Source organism: Apodemus sylvaticus, chromosome 2 (genome assembly GCF_947179515.1).
Source record: "Apodemus sylvaticus chromosome 2, mApoSyl1.1, whole genome shotgun sequence".
NCBI classification, from domain to species: Eukaryota; Metazoa; Chordata; class Mammalia; order Rodentia; family Muridae; genus Apodemus; species Apodemus sylvaticus.
In genome coordinates, this window is record NC_067473.1 from 67,525,029 (window position 1) to 67,550,264 (window position 25,236).

General features: G+C 38.2%; 2 protein-coding genes and 1 non-coding gene across 3 annotated transcripts; all 3 read left to right on the forward strand.

Annotated features, from left to right (window-relative positions):
* Nucleotides 1-2,679: 2,679 nt before the first annotated feature.
* On the forward strand, nucleotides 2,680-3,612 carry LOC127677416 (olfactory receptor-like protein OLF3). The gene has a single exon (XM_052172501.1). The coding sequence runs from the start codon at nucleotides 2,680-2,682 to the stop codon at nucleotides 3,610-3,612; it is 933 nt and encodes a 310-aa protein (XP_052028461.1).
* Nucleotides 3,613-18,738: 15,126 nt separating this feature from the next.
* Nucleotides 18,739-18,845, forward strand: LOC127679488 (U6 spliceosomal RNA). The gene has a single exon (XR_007976795.1). It is a non-coding gene; the product is annotated as a U6 spliceosomal RNA (small nuclear RNA).
* A 4,932-nt stretch (nucleotides 18,846-23,777) lies between these two features.
* LOC127677417 (olfactory receptor 6B1) lies at nucleotides 23,778-24,716 on the forward strand. The gene has a single exon (XM_052172502.1). The coding sequence runs from the start codon at nucleotides 23,781-23,783 to the stop codon at nucleotides 24,714-24,716; it is 936 nt and encodes a 311-aa protein (XP_052028462.1). The 5' UTR covers nucleotides 23,778-23,780.
* The last annotated feature ends 520 nt before the right edge of the window (nucleotides 24,717-25,236 follow it).

A 25,236-nucleotide genomic window follows, 5' to 3' on the forward strand; every position in this document is an offset into this window, starting at 1 on the left:
ACATTTTCTGTATCCATTCCTCCATTGAGGAACATCTGGTTTCTTTCTAGCTTCTGGGTGTTTTGTTAATGTCTAACACATAATATAGAAAGAATTATTGCTTTTGCTTTAAAGAATAATTCACAATATAAACATTTTAGAGTCATTTATTGTATACTGATATATTTGTGTTTTAAATTTTTTCAACCCTATGCAAAACAGTAAGCAAAAAAATATTATTTTAACTCCATGTTGTTAGCAATATATGGTCACATATTTCTATTTAAGAGAGTGAAAAAGATTGAATGGCAGAATTACAGATGTCTGTAGCCAGTCTCTCATGAGAAAGAGATAACAAAAAAGGGAAAAGGGGAAAATTTCCTACTCTAAAGAAATAAATTTCAAATCTTTAATTTCACAAGTTCAGGATGAAAACCAATGTCCCCAGATAGGTTAGTTATAATTATCTTTTTTGAAAAGTCCTCCTTGTCGTCAAATTACTAAAAAATGACTTCAGAACACATATTTTCTAAGAGAAAGGAACTATTTGTTCCTTTCTCTTAGAAAAAGACAAGGAAGGATGGACAAGTTTTCTATTAAGCTATATTTTGCAGTGTGGTTTCTTCAGCTACTGATTTCTCACTTAAAGGTGTTAGAGTGGCAGAAATGGGCTTATATCTTCATACAAAAACAGTGTAAACACCAACAGCCTTCAATTTTTTTGAAGGAGAATGAAGAAAATCTCTAGCTAGCATAATGATTCTAGAACAAATCATCTTTTATCTTGTGTAAAATGTGGTGGAACAAAAATAAGTTTAAGCCAGGCAGTGGTGGCACACACATTTGATCCCAGCACTTGGGAAGCAGAGGCAAGTGGATTTCTGAGTTCAAGGCCAGCCTGGCCCACAGAGTGAGTTCCAGGATGGCCAGGGCTACCCAGAGAAGCCCTGTCTCAAAAAAATCCGAAAAAAAATAAGTTTAAAAGTAAAGAGGTAGTATAACAGAAATTTATAAAGGAGTGACATTGCTTTTTTCATGACACTGGGCATTAATCTTAGGTACCTTAGCAACATAAATGATGTGATGTCTAATGAACATTCCAAAAGCTCATAGGAGAACCCATCAGAAGAGACAACAGTGTTGAATACCCCTCGTAGTTACTGTCGTAGAACCTGTTGGAATAGTCAATCTAGTGTATTGTTGCAGGACTCCCTTCAAGTCATGGAATATGATCTTCATTCTGGAGTAGTAGGTTACTTTCATCCTTCTGAGACTGAGGAAGTGGGAAGAAAATAACCTCATGGAGTCAAAAGTTGCTAACAGTGAAGCATTGTTGTCATTTTGGGTAGCACTTTATTAGCAGTGGTACTGGTTTTCACAGTCCTGTTGACCATTTGATGTTCTAGTGATCATTTGGTTATAAGCTTGGATTATTTTATGTTTTCTTTTATTTTTTGAGTTGCAGATATTTCCTGGAGGACTTTCTGGTCATGAACACTGACCTAATCAGGGATGCTTTGCTTGTGTTTTTGCCCATTCTGCTCTGCTAATTGAGTTCACATTTCACTTGCTCTCTCCTTTGCTTTACAGAACTTAAATAAGCTGCTAAATCTAGCCATCCAACAAGTGACACTACTATCTTTTTTGTTTGCTTTTCTTCCTGTATTTTTAGACAGAATCTCATATTGTACCACCAGGATGCCTGGGACTCATCAAACAACCCAGGCTAGGATGTAATTTATTGAATTCTTGCTTCTATCTCAGCCTTCAAAGTGTTTATATTACAAGCATAAATCATCACAGCTGGCAAGCAATATCACTATTATATACGTTCTATGGTTAGTGCTGTATCTTGTACTCTTCTCTCTTTACTCAAAAGGATGAATCTCTTTTCCAGTGGAAATGTGAGGTGTCACCACTGAGAAAATATTAGTACTCAGTAGGAACATAACATTATTGTACACTTCATTAAATCTACCTTAAAGGCATGTAGGATTATTTTTTGCTATTATGTAACACAAAGTCTTAAATTGACATTTTGAATTGCAGTGGGATACCTGGTTCAGTGGTATAATGTGGGTGATGTGGACGCCCTCTATTTGACACTGTAAACCTGCCATTATCATTATTATCCACAAGTAACTAAGTAATACCAATTAATTGAAATTATAGCCCCCCAATAAATTTGTGCTTTTAAACACACACTCACAAAAGCCAAAGTTATACAAAATAAGATTAACATTTCTTAGTGATGGAATATATATAAAGATCCTTCAAAGTATTTCATGTTTCATGGATGTATTTTACTATGGAGGCTTAATATTAGATCTCTACAGGAGAAATCTAGTAACAAAAATGTTAAATGAAACTGGACATTTATCTAAACTATCATCTAGAATACAGAGACTTACTAGTCACAAAACCTTTCTTAACACAAAGAGAGGCACAATCCCCTAAATACTAAGTCAAATAAGACTTTGAATCTAAAATTACCTAATTTTCTTGCCATTTAAATAAGGTTAGGGGTTTGGAAAAGAAATGATGTGCCAATAATTTAAATCATGAAGATCTCACTTCTTTTCATTTTAATTTCAGAAGCACCGTTACATGTTACTGTGATCTTCAGTGAGGATGTCTTGAAACTCACAAGTGTCAGCTTGCAGCATGGTTTGAAAAAATACCTGTCCAGTTGTGAAGTTCATGGGTCAGGAATTTGTCAACCAGACGTGGGTGAATGATTTCATCCTCTTGGGGCTTTCCAGTGACTGGAACACTCAGGTCTTTCTCTTTGTCTTGATCCTTGTCATGTACATCATAACTGTTGTGGGGAATTCTCTGATTCTACTCCTCATCAGACTGGACAGCAGACTTCATACTCCCATGTACTTCTTCCTCAGTGTTCTGTCCATAGTGGATCTTTGCTATGGGAATAGTATTGCCCCACAAATGTTGGCTCACTTGGTTTCAGCCCAAAAGCTCATCCCTTTTGACTGCTGTGTACTCCAGCTCTGTGTCTCCTTGGCCTTGGGTGGATCTGAGTTCTTCCTTCTGGGAGCTATGTCCTATGACCGCTATGTGGCAGTATGCTATCCATTGCACTATACTGTCATCATGGATAGAGGACTGTGCCTGGGACTGGCTGCCAGTTGCTTGGTGGCTGGTTTCTTGAATTCACTGATGGAGACAGTAATCACCTTCCGTCTTCCTCTGTGTCGCAATGTCATTAATCACTTTGCCTGTGAGACCCTTGCAGTGCTTCGGCTAGCCTGTGTAGACATCTCTTTCAACAAAGTCATGGTGGCCATCTCAGGGTTTCTGGTGATCATGCTTCCCTGTTGCCTAGTTCTATTTTCTTATACTCGGATAGTCATTGCCATTCTGCACATTCGTTCTACCCAGGGACGTCACAAGGCCTTTGGGACTTGTGCCTCTCACCTCACTGTGGTTTGTATGTGCTTTGGAGCCACCATCTTCACTTACCTAGGGCCACGTTCTGCCTCATCTGAGGACAAGGAGAAAATGGTTGCTCTTTTCTATGCTGTGGTGGCACCCATGTTAAACCCTGTGATCTACAGCTTGAGGAATAAAGAAGTTATGGCTGCTCTTAGGAAACTTGTTGAAAAATTAAGGTAAAAGATAAAGATCTCCAGATGCCTGTGCCAATTGTCTTCAGAACCAAACCAGAAATCAGAAAAATGTAGGCAGAGCTCTTGTACTTCAACAGGAAAAAATGATCATTGTGATCACATAGTGTGATCAAAGAAGTTTCTACACCTATTTAATGATGTTGTCATACAGAACAACCCAGGCCAACTGAGTCATCTATGAGATGCCCCCTTGAGATACTCTTCCTCTAACATGCAGTGATTTGTAGGCTTCTTCTTCCAACTCTTGATCTTGTCAGTCTGTTAGTGAGAAGGGAATGAGCTTTAGCTTTTCCAAATACAATTGGCCTTGGATCCTTGTTCTGCCTTTCATTAACTCTGCTCTCTGGTCAGTTTCTGAACTATTTTATGCCAGAAATATGCTGTTTTGTAAATAGAGAAAAATTATAAGCTTCCAGAGTGGCTGTATGAATTAGCAATAATTTATATTAAATGCTCACCATCATCAATAGAGGAAATGTTCACTTTCTCCCTCCTTTAAGTCTTCTAAGTTCTCGGCTAACTCAAACACATAACTCACTTTACGAATACAAAACAAATCATTCTGTTTCACCTCTGAAGTTATAGGTACAATCAGTTGGAAATTTTGAGATGTGGTCTAAGCTCTGATGATTCTTGTCAAAGGAGAAATTTTTACATCAATTATAAATAAACCGTATAAATGTATGACTTTTCTTTCATTTTGATAGCTTCACTTCTTGTAAGAATGGAGTGGGCTCTCTAGAATTTTTCAATTAGAAATCTTTCATGTTAAAAAAGGCAAAGGACACCATCAAAAGGACAAATCGGCAACCAACAAATTGGGAAAAGATCTTCACCAAACCTACATCAGATAGAGGGCTAATATCCAATATATACAAAGAACTCAAGAAGTTAGACCCCAGAAAACCAAATAACCCTATTAAAAATGGGGTACAGAGCTAAACAAAGAATTTTCACCCAAAGAACTTCAGATGGCTGAGAAGCATCTTAAAAAATACTCAACTTCATTAGTCATTAGGGAAATGCAAATTAAAACAACCCTGAGATTTCACCTTACATCAGTCAGAATGGCTAAGATTAAAAATTCAGGAGACAGCAGGTGTTGGCAAGGATGTGGAGAAAGAGGAACACTTCTCCACTGCTGGTGGTTTTGCAAATTGGTAAAACCACTTTGGAAATCAGTCTGGTGGTTCCTCAGAAAACTGGGCACATCACTTCCGGAGGATCCTGCATATACCCAGAGAATTCCCTAGCATGGAATAAGGATATGTGTTCCACTATGTTCATAGCAGCCCTATTTATAATAGCCAGAAGCTGGAAAGAACCCAGGTATCTCTCAACGGAAGAATGGATGCAAAAAATGTGGTATATATATATACAATGGAGTACTATTCAGCCATTAAAACAGTGAATTCATGAACTTCTTAGACAAATGGATGGAGCTGGAGAACATCATACTAAGTGAGGTAACCCAGTCTCAAAAGATCAATCATAGTATGCACTCACTACTAAGTGGATATTAGCCTGGAAAACTGGAATACCGAAAACATAATCCACACATCAAATGATGTACAAGACGAATGGAGGAGTGGCTCCTTGTTTTGGAAAGACTCAGTGTAGCAGTATAGGGCAAAACCAGAACAGGGAAGTGGGAAAGGGTGGATGGGAGAAAAGGGGGGAGGGAAGAGGGCTTGTGGGACTTTTGGGTAGTGGGAGCCAGAAAAGGGGAAATCATTTGAAATGTAAATAAAAAATATATCGAATAAAAAAATGAATAGCTAATTTAAAATAAATAAATAAATAAAATAAAATAAACACAAAAAAAGCATTAAAAAAAGAAATCTTTCTTGAAGCCTGAACATTCTCGGGCATGCCGAAGACCAGCCTCGGCTTGGAGAGGGATTTCTGAGAAAAGGGGTATCTAGGGGTGGCAAAACAAACGACTTGAAGTCAAATCCTGGGTCTATGTTGATAGCCTATGATCTGCTCAACACAGCTTTGCAGAATGTTCTCTCTATGTTCTGTTTTCTCTAGAGACCTCTAGACAGCTCCCTACTTGAGAAAAAAATTTTTTCAATTCTAAAAACCTCTTTGGATAGCTCATCTTTTGCAAAACAAAAGCGCAGTCTTTTATTTTACATATTTCCTCAGTCTTTGCCCAGTTCCTTTCATTTATATGCTATGAATTAGCATTCTATAAACCCAGCAGCTTGAACCTTAGAAAGAGACAGCAAGCTCAAGCATAGACAATAGGATAGTTAGCTGTATGGGAGCCAGCCCTGTCCTGTCCTGAAGGTCACAGCATTCTACCATTTTGCTGAGACATAGACATTCCCTCATCTTTTGGCCTCAAGCTGCCAGCAGATATAAACCTCCATGAGTGTTGATGGTTGCTGTGGGTGAAAGGCTAGATTAAATAATAGTGTACATATTTTTATGTCCTTCCTTCCTTTCTACAAGGTTAATGACTCCATGATAATCAGAAATAGAAGAAGGTACTTGCCACCAAGGCTTCTTACCATTTAAAACCTTATGATGAAAGGAGAAAACTGACTTCATCAATGACCCCACATGAATTCACACACTCTCACACAGATATTCATATGTATGCACACATATTAAATGAGTATTTAAAAGTAGCTTCATTATTTTTTTTTAAAGCGAACACAAATTTAGAGGAAGAAAAGAGTGAAGATAGATGTGAAAGGAGTTAAAAGAGGAAATATGATCAAATGTATAAGTATATGAAATTCTAAAAGAGTGAATGGAAATATATTGTTAAGGCCATTTTCTCTCCAGTAACAGAGCAGGCCTATACAGCCAGGAGCACAGGGATCACAGGAGTGGCAGAGCAGCAGGAACAGGGTCTGTCCAGGCTTCAATTGCACCCAGGAGTTGGGCAGTGACATATCCATCTGTGCACTGATCCTGCCAGGGGAGAACTGGTGGGGGGGGGGGTGATTTGACTCCTGGGTTTGGAGGTGAGATAGCCATTTTCTCTCCAGTGACTGAGCAAGCAGGTACAGTCAGGAGCACAGGGAACACAGGAGTGGCAGAGCAGCTGAGACAGGGTCCTTCCAGACTCCATCTGCACACCCAGCAGCTGGGCTGAGCCACAGAACTCTGTGCCATGGAAGAGCTAGTTACCCAGGGGTGCTGAGACAGGCTTGCAGGCCCACAGGAGGGACAAGCACCAGCCAGAGACAGCAGGACTAACTAATATCAGAGATAACCAGATAATGAAAGGCAAACATAGGAACATGACCAACAGAAATCAAGGCAACATGGCACCATCTGAATTCAATTGTCCCACAACAGCAAGTCCTGAATACCCCAACATGGCTAAAAAATAATATTTGGATTTGAAATAACAGCTCATGAGGCTGATAGAGGGCTTCAAGAAGGACATAAATAACTCCCTTAAAGAAATAGAGGAGAGCACAGTTAAACAGGTAGAAGCCCTTAAGGAATTACAGGAAAACACAAACAGGTAAAGGAATTGAACAAAACTATCCAGGATCTAAAAATGGAAGTAGAAACAATAAATAAACCACAAAGGGAAACAACTCTTAACATAGAAAACCTAGGAAAGAAGTCAGGAATCATAGATGCAAGCATCAACAATAGAATACAAGAGATAGAAGAGAGAATCTCAGATGCAGAAAATATCATAGAAAGCATTGACACTACAGTTAAAGAAAATGCAAAAGGCAAAAAGCTCCTAATTCAAAACATCTAGGAGATCCAGGACAAAATGAGAAGACCAAACCTAAGGATTATAGGTATAGAGGACAGAGCAGATTTACAACTTAAAGGGCCAGTAAATGTCTTCAACAAAATTATAGAAGAAAACTTCCCTCAACTAAAGAAGAAGCCCAAAGAACTCCAAATAGATTGGAAGGGAAAGGAATTCCTCCCGTTACATAATAATTAAAAAACAAATGCATTAAACCATGAAAGAATATTAAAAGCAGTAAGGGAAAAAGGTCAAATACATCTAAAGGTAGGTCTGTCAGAATTACACCAGACTTCTCGCCAGAGACTTTGAAAGCCAGAAAATCCTGGGCATATGTCCTACAGACATACAGAGAATTCAACACCCCACTCTCATCAATGGACAGATCATGGAAACAGAAAATGAACAGAGACATTGTAAAACTAAAAGAAGTTGTGAAGCAAATGGACTTAACAGATATCTAGAGAATATTTCATCCTAAAACAAAAGAATATACATACCTTCTACACAGCACCTCATGGTACCTTCTCCAAAATTGTCCATACAATGGGTTACAAAGCAGACCTCAGCAGATATAAGAATATTGAAATAATTCCACGTACCCTATCAGATCACCACAGACTAAGGCTGGTCTTCAATAACAACAAAAACAACAGAAATCCCACATACACATGGAAACCAAACAATATTCTACTCAATGAAAACTTGGTCAAGGAAGAAATAAAGAAAAAAAATTAAATGTAGAGAGCCTTATTGAGGTGCCATGCCACGCCGTGGCAGGAACTTGATATCGACCATATGTGAAGTTCCTCTCCCTCCCTGCCTTTGAGTGAGAACTCCTGTGTCTACCATAATCCCCCCACCTAGAGTAGGGTGCCCAGACAAAGATGAAGCCTATTGTTCTTCAAGGACCTGCAGTTTCCTGAAAAACACAAGCCACCTGTGGAGCAATTGAACTGATTCTGCTGAGAAGCTTCCCAGACTTTTCCCCTGTCTATATATATTGGGAGTTCTTCATTAAACTTTGAGACCTTGAATAGCAGGTGTTATCTTGGTCTCCATCTCTTTTTTGCTGCCTTCTAATACATCCCCAGCTTCCCTTCAAGGTAACCTGTTTGATGCAACTGCAGCCAGTTACAATTAAAGACTTTTTAGAATTTAATGTAAATGAACCACAACATACCCAAACTCATAGGACACAATGAAAGCAGTTTGTAATACCCAAGATACAACTCACAGACCACATGAAGCTCAAGAAGGTAGACCAAAGTGTGAATAATTTGATCCTTATTGGAAGGTGGATCAAAATACCCATAGCTCATAGCCAACCAATAGACTGAGCATTGGGTCCCCAGTGGAGCCACTAGAGAAAGGACCTAAGGAGTTGAAGAGGTTTGCAGCCCTGCAGGAGGAACAATAATGTATACCAACAAGTACCCCCAGAGTTCTCAGGTACTTTTTCCAAATATTACCTAAGAGAACACATGGAGGAACCCATGGTTCCAGCTGCATATGTAGCAGAAGATGGCCATTTCAGACATCAATGAGAGGAGAGGCCATCGGTCCTGTGAAGACTCAATTCCCCAGAATAGGGGAATGCCAGTCAGGAAAGTGGGGGGGGGGGGGTGAGCAGGGGAGGGAGGATGGGATAAGGGATTATCAGAGGAGTAGCAAGGAACGTGAATACCATTTGAAACTTAAATAAAGGAAATATCTAATAAAATAAGAAAATATTTCATTAAAAGGGTTTTCATAGTACAGTATATAAATTTTTATTAGAAAATGATGTCAGATAGTATTATGATATACAGCTGTTTGTATTTAAGTATTAAGTGCTATTAAAACCAACTGAAATCTTTAAAGAAATCTAAATTCTGTGTAATAGGAGGAAATATTTAATATTTGGAAAAAGAAGATATTATTTTTGCAAGTCAATGAGTTATCATTTGAGTCATTGTGACTTTCTCAATTGCATAAAAACACAGAGATAGCTTGCACAGTCTCTGTTTCCTAGATATGTCATTTCATTATCTTATTTTATTGCTAATAAGAAGACAAAGGTTTGATGCACAGGAAATATGGCTTAATCACCCAGAAGATTGTTTCAACACTGTTCTGACACTTGTTTTTCTTCAATCAAAGACTCCAGTAGTAAGGCAACTGTAAGCATTTTGTCTAAGCTCTGCCCCACAATTACCTGACAATATTCAGGTATGTTCTTTCGCACCATTACATGGCAAAAACCACTATAAAAGGTACTGTTTGCACCCTCCTCTAGAGAGAGGCATCCTCCTCCTCCTCCTCCTCCTCCTCCTCCTCTCCTCCTCCTCCTCCTCTTCTTCTCCTCCTCCTCCTCTTCTTCTTCTCCTCCTCCTTTTCTTCTCTTCCTCCTCCTCCTTCTCTCTCTCTCTCTTTCTCTCTCTCTCTCTCCCTTTCTCTGCCTCTACTACCCTTTTAACTCCCCTCCCCATGCCCTTAATAAACTATTCTATACTATACTGCCCTGTGGCTGGTCCTTCAGGGGGAAGGGATGCCTTCACATGGGCCCACTGAGGCACCTCCTTCCCCACACCTTACCACACATCCACAAAAACATATCTTCTCTATCTTTTTACAAACACATTAGCAAGCATGGAGGATTCTGGACTTGAAGGGCAGCAATTACTCAGTATACTTTCTTTTACTTGTTCTTTTGCAGATGTTTTATCTATCTCTCTATCTATCATCTATCTACCTACCCACCCACCCATCCATCTATCCATCCATCCATCCATCCATCCCTCTCTGTATCTATATCTATCTATCTATCTATCTATCTATCTATCTATCTATCTATCTATCTATCTATCTACATGTGTATGAGTGTATTGCCTGTATGCCTGTGTGCCTGATTCCTGGATAAGTCAGAAGAAGCCATCAGATCTCCTGAAACTAGAGTTGTAAGTGGCTACGAACTGCCACGTGGCCACTGGGAGCCAAGCCTGGCTCCTTTGCAAGAACAGCAAGTTCTCTTACCTCAGAGAGCTCTCTCCAGACCCTGATTTTCTTTCTTACAGAAAAATAAGTTTGTAAAACTTACTTATCTTCAGCTATCATCCATATTCTAATGATTTGCCAATATATAATTGCATGCCGTATATTTTTCACTCTGACTTAAATATTTTAATGGTGCCCACCTATTAGCAGACATAATCTCATTTGCTACAATGAACTAAGTGCCCAGCATCTTGATCTCATTTGTAATAATGATCTGAGTGTCCTGTGTGTTCTGATCCCCACCTGATTCCACAGCATGTCTTTCACTTCTTACCATAGCAGCATCTCTATGCTGTTCTGCTCCCTTTGCAAATGTGTAAGAAAGTGCTTGTTTTGCTTAAGCCACAATTCTCAGGCAGGTTTCCTTTAACCTTTATCCCATGTCACTAGTTGTTATAGGAATTGGGACAGAGATATATTGTCTGTGCTTCAGCAGCACATATATTTTCTCATTAAATATCTACAAATCAATTAATTAGGTATTGTTTCTTTGTATAGATAAGTCAAAAGACTGTCCAGATCAGCTTATGTTGAGGTCTGCCTCTCTTTAAAAAATGATACTTCCAATATTCTTTTTCTCTTCTATTACTCCTATCTGGCTCTTGATATTAAATGCTTAGCATTTTTCTCTCTAGTGGAATTTAAATTATAGTCTCACTCCATATCATTTGATACTTTCATCTCAGTGTTATAGCTCTGATATACTAAGGAGGGTTTTATTGATATTAACAACTCACTCAACTTGTGAAGTTACCAAGACCCTAACGGACATAAGACTTTTCTTCTTCAGTTCTCTAACAGCTTCCATATCCCCCTTCCCCTGGATAAAGGACATTCCAGTGATAGGGGCTTCACTATAGTCAAAAATTCATTTTGAATTCCTAACCAATTCTTTTGTAGGTAGGACCTATTGATGAATTCATTCGTGGTTTACTTTTAACCTATAATTTGTTAGAATATTTTTAAATTTCTTTCATATTCTCATGTTCCCCTCTCCCCATTCCTCTAGATCCTTTCTACCTTCCTAACAACCCCACAAAACAAAAATCAAAATGAACAAAAAAAAGTTCTAAAAGAAACCAGCACAGAACAAAAAATCCACCAAAAGAAGCATGATCTTTATTTTGTGTTGACCATCAACTTCTGGGCATGGCACCTGCACTGGAATATAATTTATTGACATTCTTTAACCTCAAACTAAAAGGAGGAAAGATATTTACATTCAAACCAATCGTCAAATTCAACATAAATATATTCTTTACAAAATCTAAATCTAAAAATAACATGAACATTGGTCACATTCATTTAGCTCAGAAAAAAAATCATTCCATGCCATTTTAGAAACACAAGGCTAGTTAAATCAGGACCTCATTCAACATTTAACATGATCCTCTAAATACAGAAGATAACAGAAAGATGCCTATTGTTAGTGATTGTGTAAATCCTGGGTTTACTATTTCCTATAGCAGTTTTCATAATAACACCTACTGTCCCTGGATAGAAAATACATATAGGGGAACAGAATCTTTTTCAAGGCTTATGGGCCACATATACTCACACTTAGCTGCCCTGTATTCCTAAACCACCTACTTTGACAATTAGATCTTCTGATTCTGCCTTTCACAGGTACTAACTCTTTTATATTTATATGCAAAACTCAACAAGATACCTGACCATTAAGGCAAAAGGCTAGTTGAGATTCTATGTATATCTCCCAAGGTCTAAAGGTTGATTCAACTTTTTCAGAGGGGATTGTTCTGGTAAAATAGACAGATGACTCACTGTTGAGATTCATCTTCTCAGAAAGATTCCCCAATACAAAAGCTGCACATGCTGCAGAAACTCTTTCTTCAAAGTTTTAAAGGCCTCCTGTGTCTAAACAAGAACTAATCTTAGTACCCAATCATTCTTGTGACATAGTGCCTTTCTCTCAAACTAAAAGTCAGTTAAGGGGATTTCTAATATACAAAGGAAAGTACATCCATATGTCTTCATTTTGCATTATATAAATTACCTAACTTATATCCAACTATAAGTAAACACTGAACAGAAAAATCTGAAAACATGCCTGTGGAGACAAAGAAGATTCTGCCTAGACCTCTTACTGAAAGGTTGTCTTGCTGAAAGAATAAATAGCCAACTTATTTTTGTTCAAGAAATACATAGGAACAAGTCAGGACTTATTTAGGAACAGGGAGACTTGTCATGGCTGATTAGATATCATAGATAACAGATAGTTCCTTTTGCTAGTGGTTACCTTCTCAAATGAGAGCAATTGTAGGCATTGTTAAAGCATTATAGGTCACAAATGGATTATTATGGCCTCCTTGTGTGCATTCTTATTCTATAGAAGGCTAATTAAATTCCCAGAATGCTTAGTTTTCCACTCACAAAAGTAAAAAAATACCTCGAAATAAAACATAATAAAAGAAATAAAATACTTCTATAATTAAAAAATTCAAGAATTTAAGAAAAAGTATTAGAAGATGGAAAGACATTCCATGTTTAAGCAATAACAGAATTAATATTAGGAAACTAGACCTTTTACCAAAAGCAATTCATAAATTCAATGCAAATTAGACCATAATTCCAACAACATTTTTCATAGAATAGTTAATGCAGTTGTGAGAAATGGAACAATGCAGGGGGTATCACAATGCTTGATTTCAAGTTATTACTACCTACCCATACTAGCTGAAGCAATGTAGTACCCGGGCAACAACACATGTATAAGATAATGGGAGAGAACAGAGAACCCAGAAACAGACCTGAAAATCTACAGTTACATGATGTTTGACAAGTTGTCAAAGCACACATTGAAGAACAGACAGCACCATCAACAAATAATGCTGGGACAGCTGGGTACTAGACATATTTCTTACCCTTTTACAAAAATCAATTGAAAAGTTGATCAAAACCATATTGTGTTTTCTTCAGTTTGAAGGTATTGGTAATAACTTACAGATCCTAATAGTTCAAGAAATAAAACCAAGAACTGAAAAAAGAATTCCATGAAAGTCAAACTCTTCTGCTCACCAAAGGAAACAATTCTTTACTCCCATAGAATGGGAGTAAATATCTACTAGCTATGCATATGGTACTGAGGATTACTACATAAACACATTGAGAATTCAGAAACCTAAAAAGGCAATAGCTATGTAGAAATTCTCAAGAGATGAAATATAAACAGCCATAAGAATATAGAAAAAACATTCAGCATTTTTGGTCATCAGGAAAATGCAGATCCAATATGCCAAAAAATGTTTGTCTTACTCCAGTCAGAGTGATGGCCATTAAGAAAACAAATGCCTGGCACATTGCAGAGACGCCCCCAACACAGCAATTCCATTTCTCTTTCCCTTAAACCTCCCACATCTGATTCCTCCTATTCCCCTCCCGACCCCTTCTCCTACACAGTTCCCTTCAAACATCCACCCCTGATGTCTATTCTATTTCCACTTCTCAGTGAGATTCAACCATCCCCCTATTGGGCTCTCCTTGTTACTTAACTTCTTTGAGTCTGTGGCTAATATACACTTATAAGTGAGTACCTTGCTTGGTTGTCCTTCTGAGTCTGGGTTACCTCATTCAGGATGATCTTTTCTAGTTCCCTCCATCCTGCAAATTTCATGGATGTCATAGTTTTCAATGGCTGAGTAATATTCCATCATGAAAATATACTACATTTCATTTATTCATTCTTTGCTTGAGGATCATGTAGGTTATTTCCAGTTTATGGCTATTACAAACAAAGCTGCTATGAACATAGTTGAACAACTGTCCTTGTGGTATGGTGGAGTATCTTTTGGGTCTATGCCTAGGAGTGGTATAGCTGGGTTTTCAGAGAGACGTATTACCAATTTTCTGAAAATTTAGCAAATTGGTTTCCAAAAGGATTGTACAAATTTTCCCTCCCACCACCAATAGACAAGTGTTCCTCTTGCTTCATATCCTTGCCAGCATGAGCTATCTTTTGAGTTTTAATCTAGAACAATTGAAATTCCTAGGAATCTATGAGGAATCTAACCAAAACTCCCAGCAATGGGGGATATGCAATCTTAAATGTGCACCTGCTGTAACCAAGCAAAACTTCCAATGGAGAGATAAAGAGACCAAAGCAGCCACAAAACTCTCAACCTACAATTTGTTCTTCTTACAAAATATGCAGCCATAAAGACTGGGGAGAAATTGAGGGAATAGCCAATGAATGATTGACCAAACTTAACACCCATGCCAGGAGAAAGGGCCCATCTCCAACACAGTTAATGACATTCTGCTATAATTGCAGACAAAGGCCTAGCATAACTGTCAGCAGGGAGACTTCACCCCAGAGATGATGAAAACAGATGCAGAGACCCATAGATAGACACTGATGGAGCTTGGAAAATCCTGTAGAAGAGAGAGGAATGACTGAAAGATCCAGAGAGGTAAGGGTAGGTATAGATCTGCAGGCAAGATGTAAAGTTAATTAATTAATTAAAAATAAAACAAATGTCTTGTTTAACTGTTGTCTCTTGGCAACCTACTTTTTTTTCCTGAAGACAAACAGATGGGGAGTAGATCTGGTACAGAGGAGAGGAGGGAGCTGGGGGATGTGGAGGGAGGGAAGTTTGTGGTAGGGATGTATTGTATGAGAGAAGAATATGTTTTCAATATAAAAAAGAAAAGAAAGCAAACAAACAAATTTAAACTAATACTGTTGAGCAAATGGAAGAAAGAGAATCCTTCTGTGCTGTTGAAGTGAAGAAACTAATGTACCAACTGTGGGAAACAACACCGACATTCTTTTTCTCTTCTCTTCTTTCCTCTACACACAGACTGACCCAGTCTAACACTAATATGATAACCCAATAGGATAGCCCTGTCATTGGAACCCATTTCCTAAAGAGGCATGTGAAGGGTCATTCAACTGTCAGCCTGAGAAATAATTCCTCCAAGGAAAGTAATTTCCTTCAGCTTCTGTGGCTGTAGAAGTATGATAAATGTGCTATTAGTCATTTTTGTGGTTTCCCATTTCAGTGGAAGTTTTTCTATGTTACAGAGCATAGCTGCTAAAGTCAGTAAAATACTCTTAGAAAGATTACTTGTTCTTGGGAATTACTGTCTAAATGTCATAGTGACGAAGGACCTCTGATACTAAACAAGTAATTCAAACTTTTGGCAGAATTTGGCCAATATCCCAGTATTATCATAATCCTCATTATCATAACCTAGGATTAGTATAACATATTAACACAAATCTCAAAAACTCAATTTGAGATATTTTTGCCAGGAGCCAAGGTTCTGTTCCTCAAATATACACTTCCAAGAGAAAGCAATTTCTTCCAGATTGAACCATGCCCTGATGGGGAGAAGAGAAGCAGCTCACAAAACTTTCCAGAATTTTATTCTAACTCACAAGGAATTTACAAGACTCACAATGCTCTGTCTGTCCTGAGATTAGAGTAGTAGTGAAAATTATAGGGAGAAAGGAGATTTTTTAGCAAGTTGCACAGAAAACTATTCAGTTTTTATGAGTCATTACCTATGCTGGGGTGAGCTTTTCAGTGATGAGGATACCCAGGAGGCAACAATGCACTTATAAGTAAATCCAGCAATCTTATTTGTTCACCAAAGTAGACTTGTTAAGATTGTTTGCTTAGCCTATCATTGGTCTATAAATTTCAATGTATCTCCTTGAAAAATTTGCACAACATGTCTTTCTTTTGCAGAAACTGGATAGCCAAGACCTAAACTAATCAAGTTATTTCATAATACATCATCTTTCTCTAACATACTCCAAGGAAAGAAATAGTATCATACAAACTTTATGCTGGTAACTGTGTACAGAAAGTGCCACCTCATAACAGCTCTTTCCAATCTCATTCAAAGGAACCACATCAATAATTCCTAACTAATAGTTTACCCCTTTATTAACATAATTTGAGATAAGGTTTATATTTCTCATATAACAAAAGCAACATCATCAGACTAATGCCAATGACTCCAAATAAAACGTCAGAAAAGTATATTTGGTATATATAATATACACCAATTATATAGGAAAGAGACATTTCCTATAGTCTTCTGACCTTACTTACTGTAATACCTTTTAGTGGACTGTACATGAATTCCTGATTTCCCTAACATAATTTTAGGTTTTTGTATGTTGCTGCTAGAAGTTATCAATCATTTGGACCTTGAATGTTTTCTAAAGACTCATGAGTTGAAGATGTAGGTCTTAACTTGATCCTATTGATAGATAATAAAACTTCTAAGAAAATGAGAACTGGCCTAATGTAGGATCACCTTTGGGCAAACAATAAAGGGACATTGTAGCATACGTAAATCCTTTTTCTTCCCTACTTGCTTTTGATCTTGTTTATTACAACAGAATGCAAGGTAGAGTAGGGGTACTGGGACAAACCAAAATGAAGTCTTCCTTCCTTTTAATTAACATAATATTTTGTCCCAATAAGACAAAGCTGACACTTGAAAAAGGCACAACCAAAACTCAAGGATGATTTTTAACTCCAATTATAGGGTGAGTTTTTGTGTCTTCTTGATACTGATTTTCATGCTATAAGGATCTTTTAGCAACATACTCTAGAAAGGCTCACTGAAACACAATATCATGGGTAGCACCCTCCTAAAGCACAAGTTCTTCAAAAACAATCGTAAAAGACTCTATGTGGCATATGACTGATGTTAAATGACAGCTGGTCACTTACATGGGGGCAAATAATGAAGTCAGTGAATGTGTGAAGCCAATCTTCAGCCCTGTCTTTTTTGCTCTTAGATAGACTATTGCACCTCAGTCTTTCCATGGAAACTTTACTTTTGATACACCTGGGGTATTCCTTCGCACTAAGTTCCCACCTTGAAAGACTGAAATGTGAACTGTGTTTTAGTCTATAATCATTTAATTTCTGTGACTTTTAGATATTCAAAGATAAAAGACATGATTGCCTATTTATTGCCTACTTACATACATTCACTAAATGACTAGCAAAGCTTGAATGGCAGACACTAAGCTTTAGGCTTGAAAGGGAATTGGAGGCATGAATGGGGTTGGAAGGAGAAATAGGATGGGCTAAAGGGAGAGAGAGAGAGAGTAATATATTAGAATTTAAAAATTAACTAGAGTCCAGTAGAAGTGATCCTTCAGAGAGCCAGAATCATGAAACAAAAGTGGGGTGGGGAAAGAATTTATTTTATCTATAATGCTTAACAGTTTGCATCATCTTTAGTGGCTAAGAGGCACAAATAATTTCTCTCTAAGATTGAAGACAAGCTTCCTATCCATGTTCATGCTCACCATCTATTTTTAACTAAGAGTCATAGGCAATGTGTTAAGGCCCTGAAAAGTGAAGGAAAATCATGTAAAACAGAAATAAATATAATTATTTTAAAATATTCAATAAGGAAAACTCACAGTAAAGCATCTATAACTAACAAGCAGGATTGGGAAGCTTGAAAGTTTCAAAAACAATCTATGTTGTGCATGTATGTGCCTACTAACATCACTTATGCCAAGGACATGGGAAATTCTGACTCAATACAGAAATAATTTGCTGGATGTCAAAACCTGTCTGAATTAACTTTTGTCTAACTGAAAAAATTCTTACAGCATTCAGAGAAAAGACTAGAATAGCTTTGCAGGTGATGTTTTCTTTTTCTTTTTATTAGATATATTCTTTATTTACATTTCAAATGATTTCCCCTTTCCTGGATCCCCCCCCTACCCAAAAGCCCCATAAGCACTCTCCTGTGCCCCTGTTCCCCAATCAACCCCTCCTGCTTCCCTGTCCTGTTATTCCCCTACACTGCTGCACTGAGCCTTTCCAGGACCAGGGGCCTCTACTTCATTCTTCTTGGACAACATTTGATATGTGAATTGTGTCTTGGGTATTCCGAGCTTCTGGGCTAATATCCACTTATCAGTGAGTGCATACCATATGTGTTCTTTTGTGATTGGGTTACCTCACGTAGGATGATATTTCTGAATGCAGTGTTTGTATGTGTGTTTGCTGGGAGGTGGTGTTTACTAGTGATTAGGCCCTGAGCTTTGCATGCACTAGGCACATCTCCACTGAGCTAGCCCTCTGTTTAATTTTCATGACTTGAGAGGGTATCTCACTAAATTGTCTAGGTTGACCTTCACCTTGTTTCCTATGTGCTGAGTAGCTGAAGTATACCACCTAGCCAGTCTGTCTGCAAGCATTTAAAGGAGAAAGTTGTAGCAGCCTCTGCCTATGAGTGAGGGTTGGGATAAGTAATGGACAGATTGAAAATAGTCAGAAGGAGGTGGTTGGGGAAGAAGATACACTGGGGATTTAGGAATTGAAAAAACTTAGTGTGATGCTTGCTTTGGCAGTGTATATCCTAAAATCAGAACACTACAGAGAGGATTAGCATGGTCCTTTTGCAAGGAATATATGCAAATCCATGGAGTACTTAAAATAAAATAAACAACCTTGATGTATACCTGGGAAAGTCGTGCATATGTGTAGGTTTGAGTGCTTGTTCAAATAAGGTCTGAAGCGATCCAAAGAGTTTACCTCCAGGTGACCTTCAGGATTAATTCAATAGCAAGGGAAGTCTAAAGTAGAATTACAAATCGCCCAAGTCTTGAAAATATGTCCCAAATGGAACCATAAGTCCACCAGCTGCTCAAAAGTAAACTATGTGATACTCATATTGTTGGAGAAATAAAAAGATCCCAGTCGCAACACAATGGCAAGAGAGAGTTTTGATAAACAGAAAACACCTATAAACCTCAGAAGATAAGGAATCTGTGTAGTGAGTCCCATTGGCTTCCTTATTGCAGACCACATCTCACGGGTCAGGGACCACCAGCCTGGAGCCACTGGGAGGTACACTAAAAGTTCCAAGGAAAGCCTTATTATTTCAACTTTTTATGACAGCATGTCAGGGTGCACCAGATATACCCAGTTGTATTTGACAAATCTTTCAGATCCATTTAAGATTACTTGTATTTAAAAAATTGACTTCAAAATTATAGTCATAGCAATTCATGGGCTCTTGTCATGATAGGAAGGATGTTTCCTGTTTCTGGAGGAGATGCATGCCCTGCCTAGCATTCTGCTCATGCTGCTAAAGCAGCCATGGTCTGGTATAAATTCTCTCATTTTCCATTTACAGTCACTACAACAAAAGAGTTTAGATCCATGATGAGAAATTATGGTTAAATTGTACATTTTCAGTGATATCAGGTTGTTTCTGTAACTTAGAGGTGAATTGAGGACATAGATTTAAGAGAAGGACCTTATTGTTTTACTATTTTATACTCTGTTTTCTATATTTCAGTCCTGCAAAAGAATTGGCATGGGAAGCTGCTCCCCTAATTACCATAAATGTGAGTGTCACCCCAGAATGGACTGTTTTTAACTTTCAATATTTCCACTTACTGTCTTATAAAATCACAGTGAATCTATAAGCTTTTCTTTGTTGTGAGGGCTGCTTAGAATTTCTGTAAATACAGAGAAGTGATAAGTGCTTAACTGTAATTTTATCTCAGGATATGAAATATAAGTCAAATGATACCCTGCAGATGACAGCGACAGTCACCCATGATGATTAATTCATTTAGCATACTTTATGACATTACCTTATGACATACCTGATGACAAAGACTTCAATTTAAACCCATACCAAATTGTCACAATACCAGTCTAGCTCTCAGTAGTCATTGTTTTCCTAGGAGAGCTGATATGGTCATTGTGTTTCCCAAAACCTAAGATAATACTCCTCAATATCTCAAGTGAGATATTTAAATGCAACGCTCTCTTTCATCTTACTCTTTCAACAAAGAATAAATAAAGCATGGTTCTTTCTAAAGGATGTGACCATAAATGATTTTCCCCCATGGAGCCAATATCACGTACAACAAATGAGATGGCCACAGTGGGCACAAATTTCCTTGGATACCACAAGAGACTTGGACAGCCATTGTCATTGTTCTTTCCTCTTGAGTCCTGGGAGAGATGCCAAGAAGATCTTGATGCTGAATAAAGTCCTCAGATGAACAAAGACATTCACAGCTTGATGTGCTCTAGTCCAGAAAAGTATTCACCAGAAGGCAATGGGAGCTCTGGCTCCAGAGGGCTGGAAGATCCAGCTAGATGCGACACTGGACACAAATGTGGTCTCAGTGTCCAGGGACATCCTCTCATATAGCACTGGCCAGCTGCTGCAAAGCAGTGGGGTAATCTGTGCCTGTTGGTTTGCTGTAGGTTTAGGAAGAGGGATACTCATATCTACTCAATACCTGAATCTTTTCTTTGTACTTCTTTCTATTTTAGAATCAGTGAGGAATTGTTTTTCACACTCTACCCCATCAGAGGCTGCTAAGACAAGGTAAGTGGTCCCTCTTGCAATATCCATAATACTCAGACAAACTCTAGATACAGTGGTATTTCAACTGTAAATCTTTCATGTTTTCCCTTTCCATCTACTGTAATTCCAGCAACTGAACAAAATTATATTCTCATTTTCTGAAACTTATGTGCAGAAAGTTATACAATAAACAAAAAGAATAGGTTTCACCTGTTGCTTTTAAAAGATTATTTCCTGATGTTGGGTCCTCAGAAAATACCCCAGTTATGATCATCACCCTTAGATTCCTATGTGATCCCCAGCATCCCTATGCTACATACTTCTTGGTCTTTCTTGTGTAAGTAGGTAGATCTTGGTATTGCTTATGGTACTGGAGAGAGCTGAATATTTTCATCTCAGTTTCTTTAACGATCAATCTTTAGCTAGTGATTTTGCTCTTTCTTGTAAGTCTACATGTCTGTTATAAGTGTGACTTTGACATTGACCATCAAGTTCTAATTTGAATTGTTCTACCCAATATATTTTCTCATATCATCAACAAGGGTTTACTATAAAGCTATTATAATCCCCACGACAAACATTCAGTTATTATGTGGTTTCTGCTTAAGGATGGCTCTAAACTCCCTACTGCTTTGTGTGGAGTTCCCCAAAATCTGGGCCCTTAATGAGTCTCCTTTTCCCTCTATGCACCCCTTTCCAATTTATTCCCGCTCTCTTTGTCAAACACACAGCTATTGAGCTTTTAAGCTGTGCTGGGCTCTTCTGACCTCTATGCATTTTTTTCTCTAATTCATTTGTCTGCAATATTCCACTTTCTCCCTGATAGATCTTGGGATGTATTATGTGCTTATTTTATCTCTGGCACAAGTGACAAGCATCTTTGTATGTTTCATTCTCTTGTGTGTGTTTGAAGTAAAATGTATTCTTGTGTTATATATTTATTCCACTGCTAATGGCCTGTGCTTATAGTAAAATTTCAGTAAGACTGGAGAACATTTTCTAGAATTACAAATTTTAAATGATTAAAAGTAGTGATGAGACTAAAATCTGACTTTCTTTGTGGGTCAGTGGTTGATGGCATAGCTCAGACAGGCCTGAACTTTGGTATAATTCTGATTGCATCCCTATTTAATTAGAAACTGTTACCACTTTAAGTATCTGAAATACAGTGCCTCTTCTGGGAAATTGGACTGTGTCTCATTAACATTATTTTATGGATTAACTGTTACATTCTATGAACAGTAATAGCCAACCTTCCTGGTACCTACTAAATATACCCTGATTTCTTTTTATAGGATTCAGTAGAACATTAAATAAGCAAGTGCTCATCCATTTCCATTTCTTTGATTACTTAGAAAATGCCTATGAAAACCCCTAAATCTTATCTGTGACTTCTCCTTCATCTCCCCCCCTCCAATTTTCCACATCCAAATCTATCCTTTTCTGTTAAAGATTCTATATCTAAAATGGACATTAAACTTAAACTGGGTTCACTTCTGACAAGCCAGTCTTCAGGGTCACTAGAATCTTCTGTTAAAGCCCATAGTACACTCAAGTAGTTCACTTTGAAAGACAATTATCTTTCCATGACATAACCATGTATATCTTTTTAATCTTCTGCTTATCTTCCATTGTACTTAGTTCCTTTTTTAGCTTTGGGGTCTCATCTACTCAGTTACACTTACCTTTCTACCACTTTCTAACCTCCTTTCTATCCACCACAATGTAGCAACAGGGATCTTGCTTTCGCTTGGGTTTCTTTTACCTAAGGTCTTAAAAAAGATGGTCTAATTAGAATCTTCTGCTTAAATGTCACCTCCTCAGAGGTCAAAGCACCATCCCATTCTAGATCATATGTTGTTACTTCATGTATTTTTAATCTTCATTTTAAAATATCTAATGCATTTCCATTTTAGCTTAAGCAGTTACAGCTCCCAGAGACCCTATCTTTAGCCTCCAAAACTTAAAGCCCACAGGCCCTCCTTTCTGTTTTTCATCACTTACTGGATTATAGCAGTTACTCACCCCCCACTACCAATCTAGACTTGTCTTTACTGACTTAATATGCAACAGGAGCCCCTTCCACACTCATTGTCATCTGACATTTATATTAAACACCTTTTTCTGGATTTTAATTTTCGTTTTAATCCACTGTGACATCCTCTGAATAGATTAATATTCACATAACAAAAAAGGAAAATGGGTTTCTGAGAGGACATGGTTTCAAGGGCAGAGCAACTCCATGGAAAACTTGGGATTAGAATGAAGTCCAGAGATCTCACAGGGACAAGCTTGACTCCTCATACCTCTTAATCATGTGACCCTCGAATGGTGACAAGCCTTTTCCATCTCCAATGATAGTAGAAAAAAAGAATAAGTGACATGTAACAGATGCCCACTTACAAGGAAGAACTTCCACAATCGTGAGCAGATGACAGCAGTGAGGGCCAGTGTATCTTTTGAAGTACAAAAGTAACACAAAATGGGTATTGCTAGTGTGCTTAGGAGGTATCCATGAGGAAATTAGATAGCACATGGCTTTGGTTTAGACTTGAATACAATCCTTACACTCCTGTCGATGGGAAAATGAAAATATACTTAATACCTCTCTAATGCCATATCATTAATGTAGAAATAATAGTATATAAGTAAAGAAGCTTTGTGGAAAATTGAGTTAGAGCAGGTTATTATGGCCCATGCATCTATCTAACTCAGTGATTCTCAACCTTCCTAATGCTGCCACCCTCTACTACAGCACCTCTTCTATACAGTTCCAACCAAAATTTATTTCATTGCTATTCACAACTACAAATTTGCTACTGTTATAAATTGTAATGTAAATACCTGATATGTGGGACATCTCATATATGATCCCCAAAAGAAGATTGAGAATCACTGAATTCTAACCTATAATATGCTATTCATAAGCAACTGTTACTGCTCTCGGTATTCTAAGAGGGCAGGGGTAAAAGATGTTTATTAGACTATGGACTCTGACCATGTGATTCTTTTCTCTCAGAAAGGCTAAGTCCTGTGTGCTTGATATGGATGTGGAGAACCAGACACGAGTCACCAAGTTCATTCTGGTGGGGTTTCCTGGGAGCTTGGGCATGAGAGCAGCTGTGTTCCTGATGTTTCTTGTGGCCTATATTCTGACTGTAGCTGAAAACGTGATCATCATCCTACTGGTGCAGCAGAACCGCCCACTACACAAGCCTATGTACTTCTTCCTCGCCAACCTGTCTTTCTTGGAGACCTGGTACATCTCTGTGACTGTGCCCAAGCTTCTGTTCAGCTTCTGGTCCATGAGTAATGGCATCTCCTTCACTCACTGTATGATTCAGCTTTACTTCTTCATTGCACTTATGTGTACAGAATGCGTTCTCTTAGCTGCGATGGCCTATGACCGTTATGTGGCAATCTGTCGCCCGTTGCACTACCCCACCATCATGAGTCATGGACTCTGTTTCCGCCTAGCTCTTGGTTCCTGGGTCATTGGCTTTGGTATCTCTTTGGCAAAGATCTACTTCATCTCTCGCCTCAGCTTCTGTGGCCCCAATGTCATCAACCACTTTTTCTGTGACATCTCACCAGTTCTTAACCTCTCCTGCACAGACATGTCCATTGCTGAGCTGGTGGACTTTGTCTTGGCTCTGGTCATCTTCCTCTTCCCACTGTCAATCACTGTTTTATCATATGGATGTATTCTGGCCACTGTGTTACGCATGCCAACAGGAAAGCAGAAAGCCTTTTCCACCTGTGCTTCCCACCTTGTGGTGGTTACCATCTTCTACTCAGCCACTATTTTTATGTATGCCCGACCCCGAGCTATCCACGCCTTCAACATGAACAAAGTTATTTCTATCTTCTATGCCATTGTGACCCCAGCCCTCAATCCTTTCATTTATTGCCTAAGGAACCGAGAAGTCAAAGAAGCTCTAAAGAAATTGATCTATTGCCAGGCCATCCGATCTGACTAGTTAGTCTCTTATGGCTGATTGGAAAGAAAAAGCTACCTTCTCTGCTATTCTGTCCTCTCTCTTTCAATGTCTCAGCTCAAGATTGATGGTGTTGATATGATTTCACCATGTACAAACCAATCTTGGCACTTGTATGTATTTGTGCATGAGATCTGTTCTAAGGACATACATGCTATGTATATATCAATAGAAAAATAATTCTCTTTGACTCTAATCCAATATGGATGGAGTTTATAAGAGTGTAAAATAACTAAGTTAAATAAGATGCGGTATGGTGTTGTGTGGTTTGGCCTGATTTGGGTCCTGCAAGCACCACACAGCTGTGAGGTTAAAAGATTTCATGGTGTCCCTCCTTTCCCATTTACCTGGCTGGCAGAGGAAGTAACTTGTTCAACAACTTCATTTTCTATGTGCTTGGAGCTGGCATTGCTGCAGAGGCTGGAAGGTGGTTCCTCAAATCCTTCCAAAACCTTTCTTTGGCATCAACTTCCTGGTGTAAGTACCACTCTGAGTAGTACCC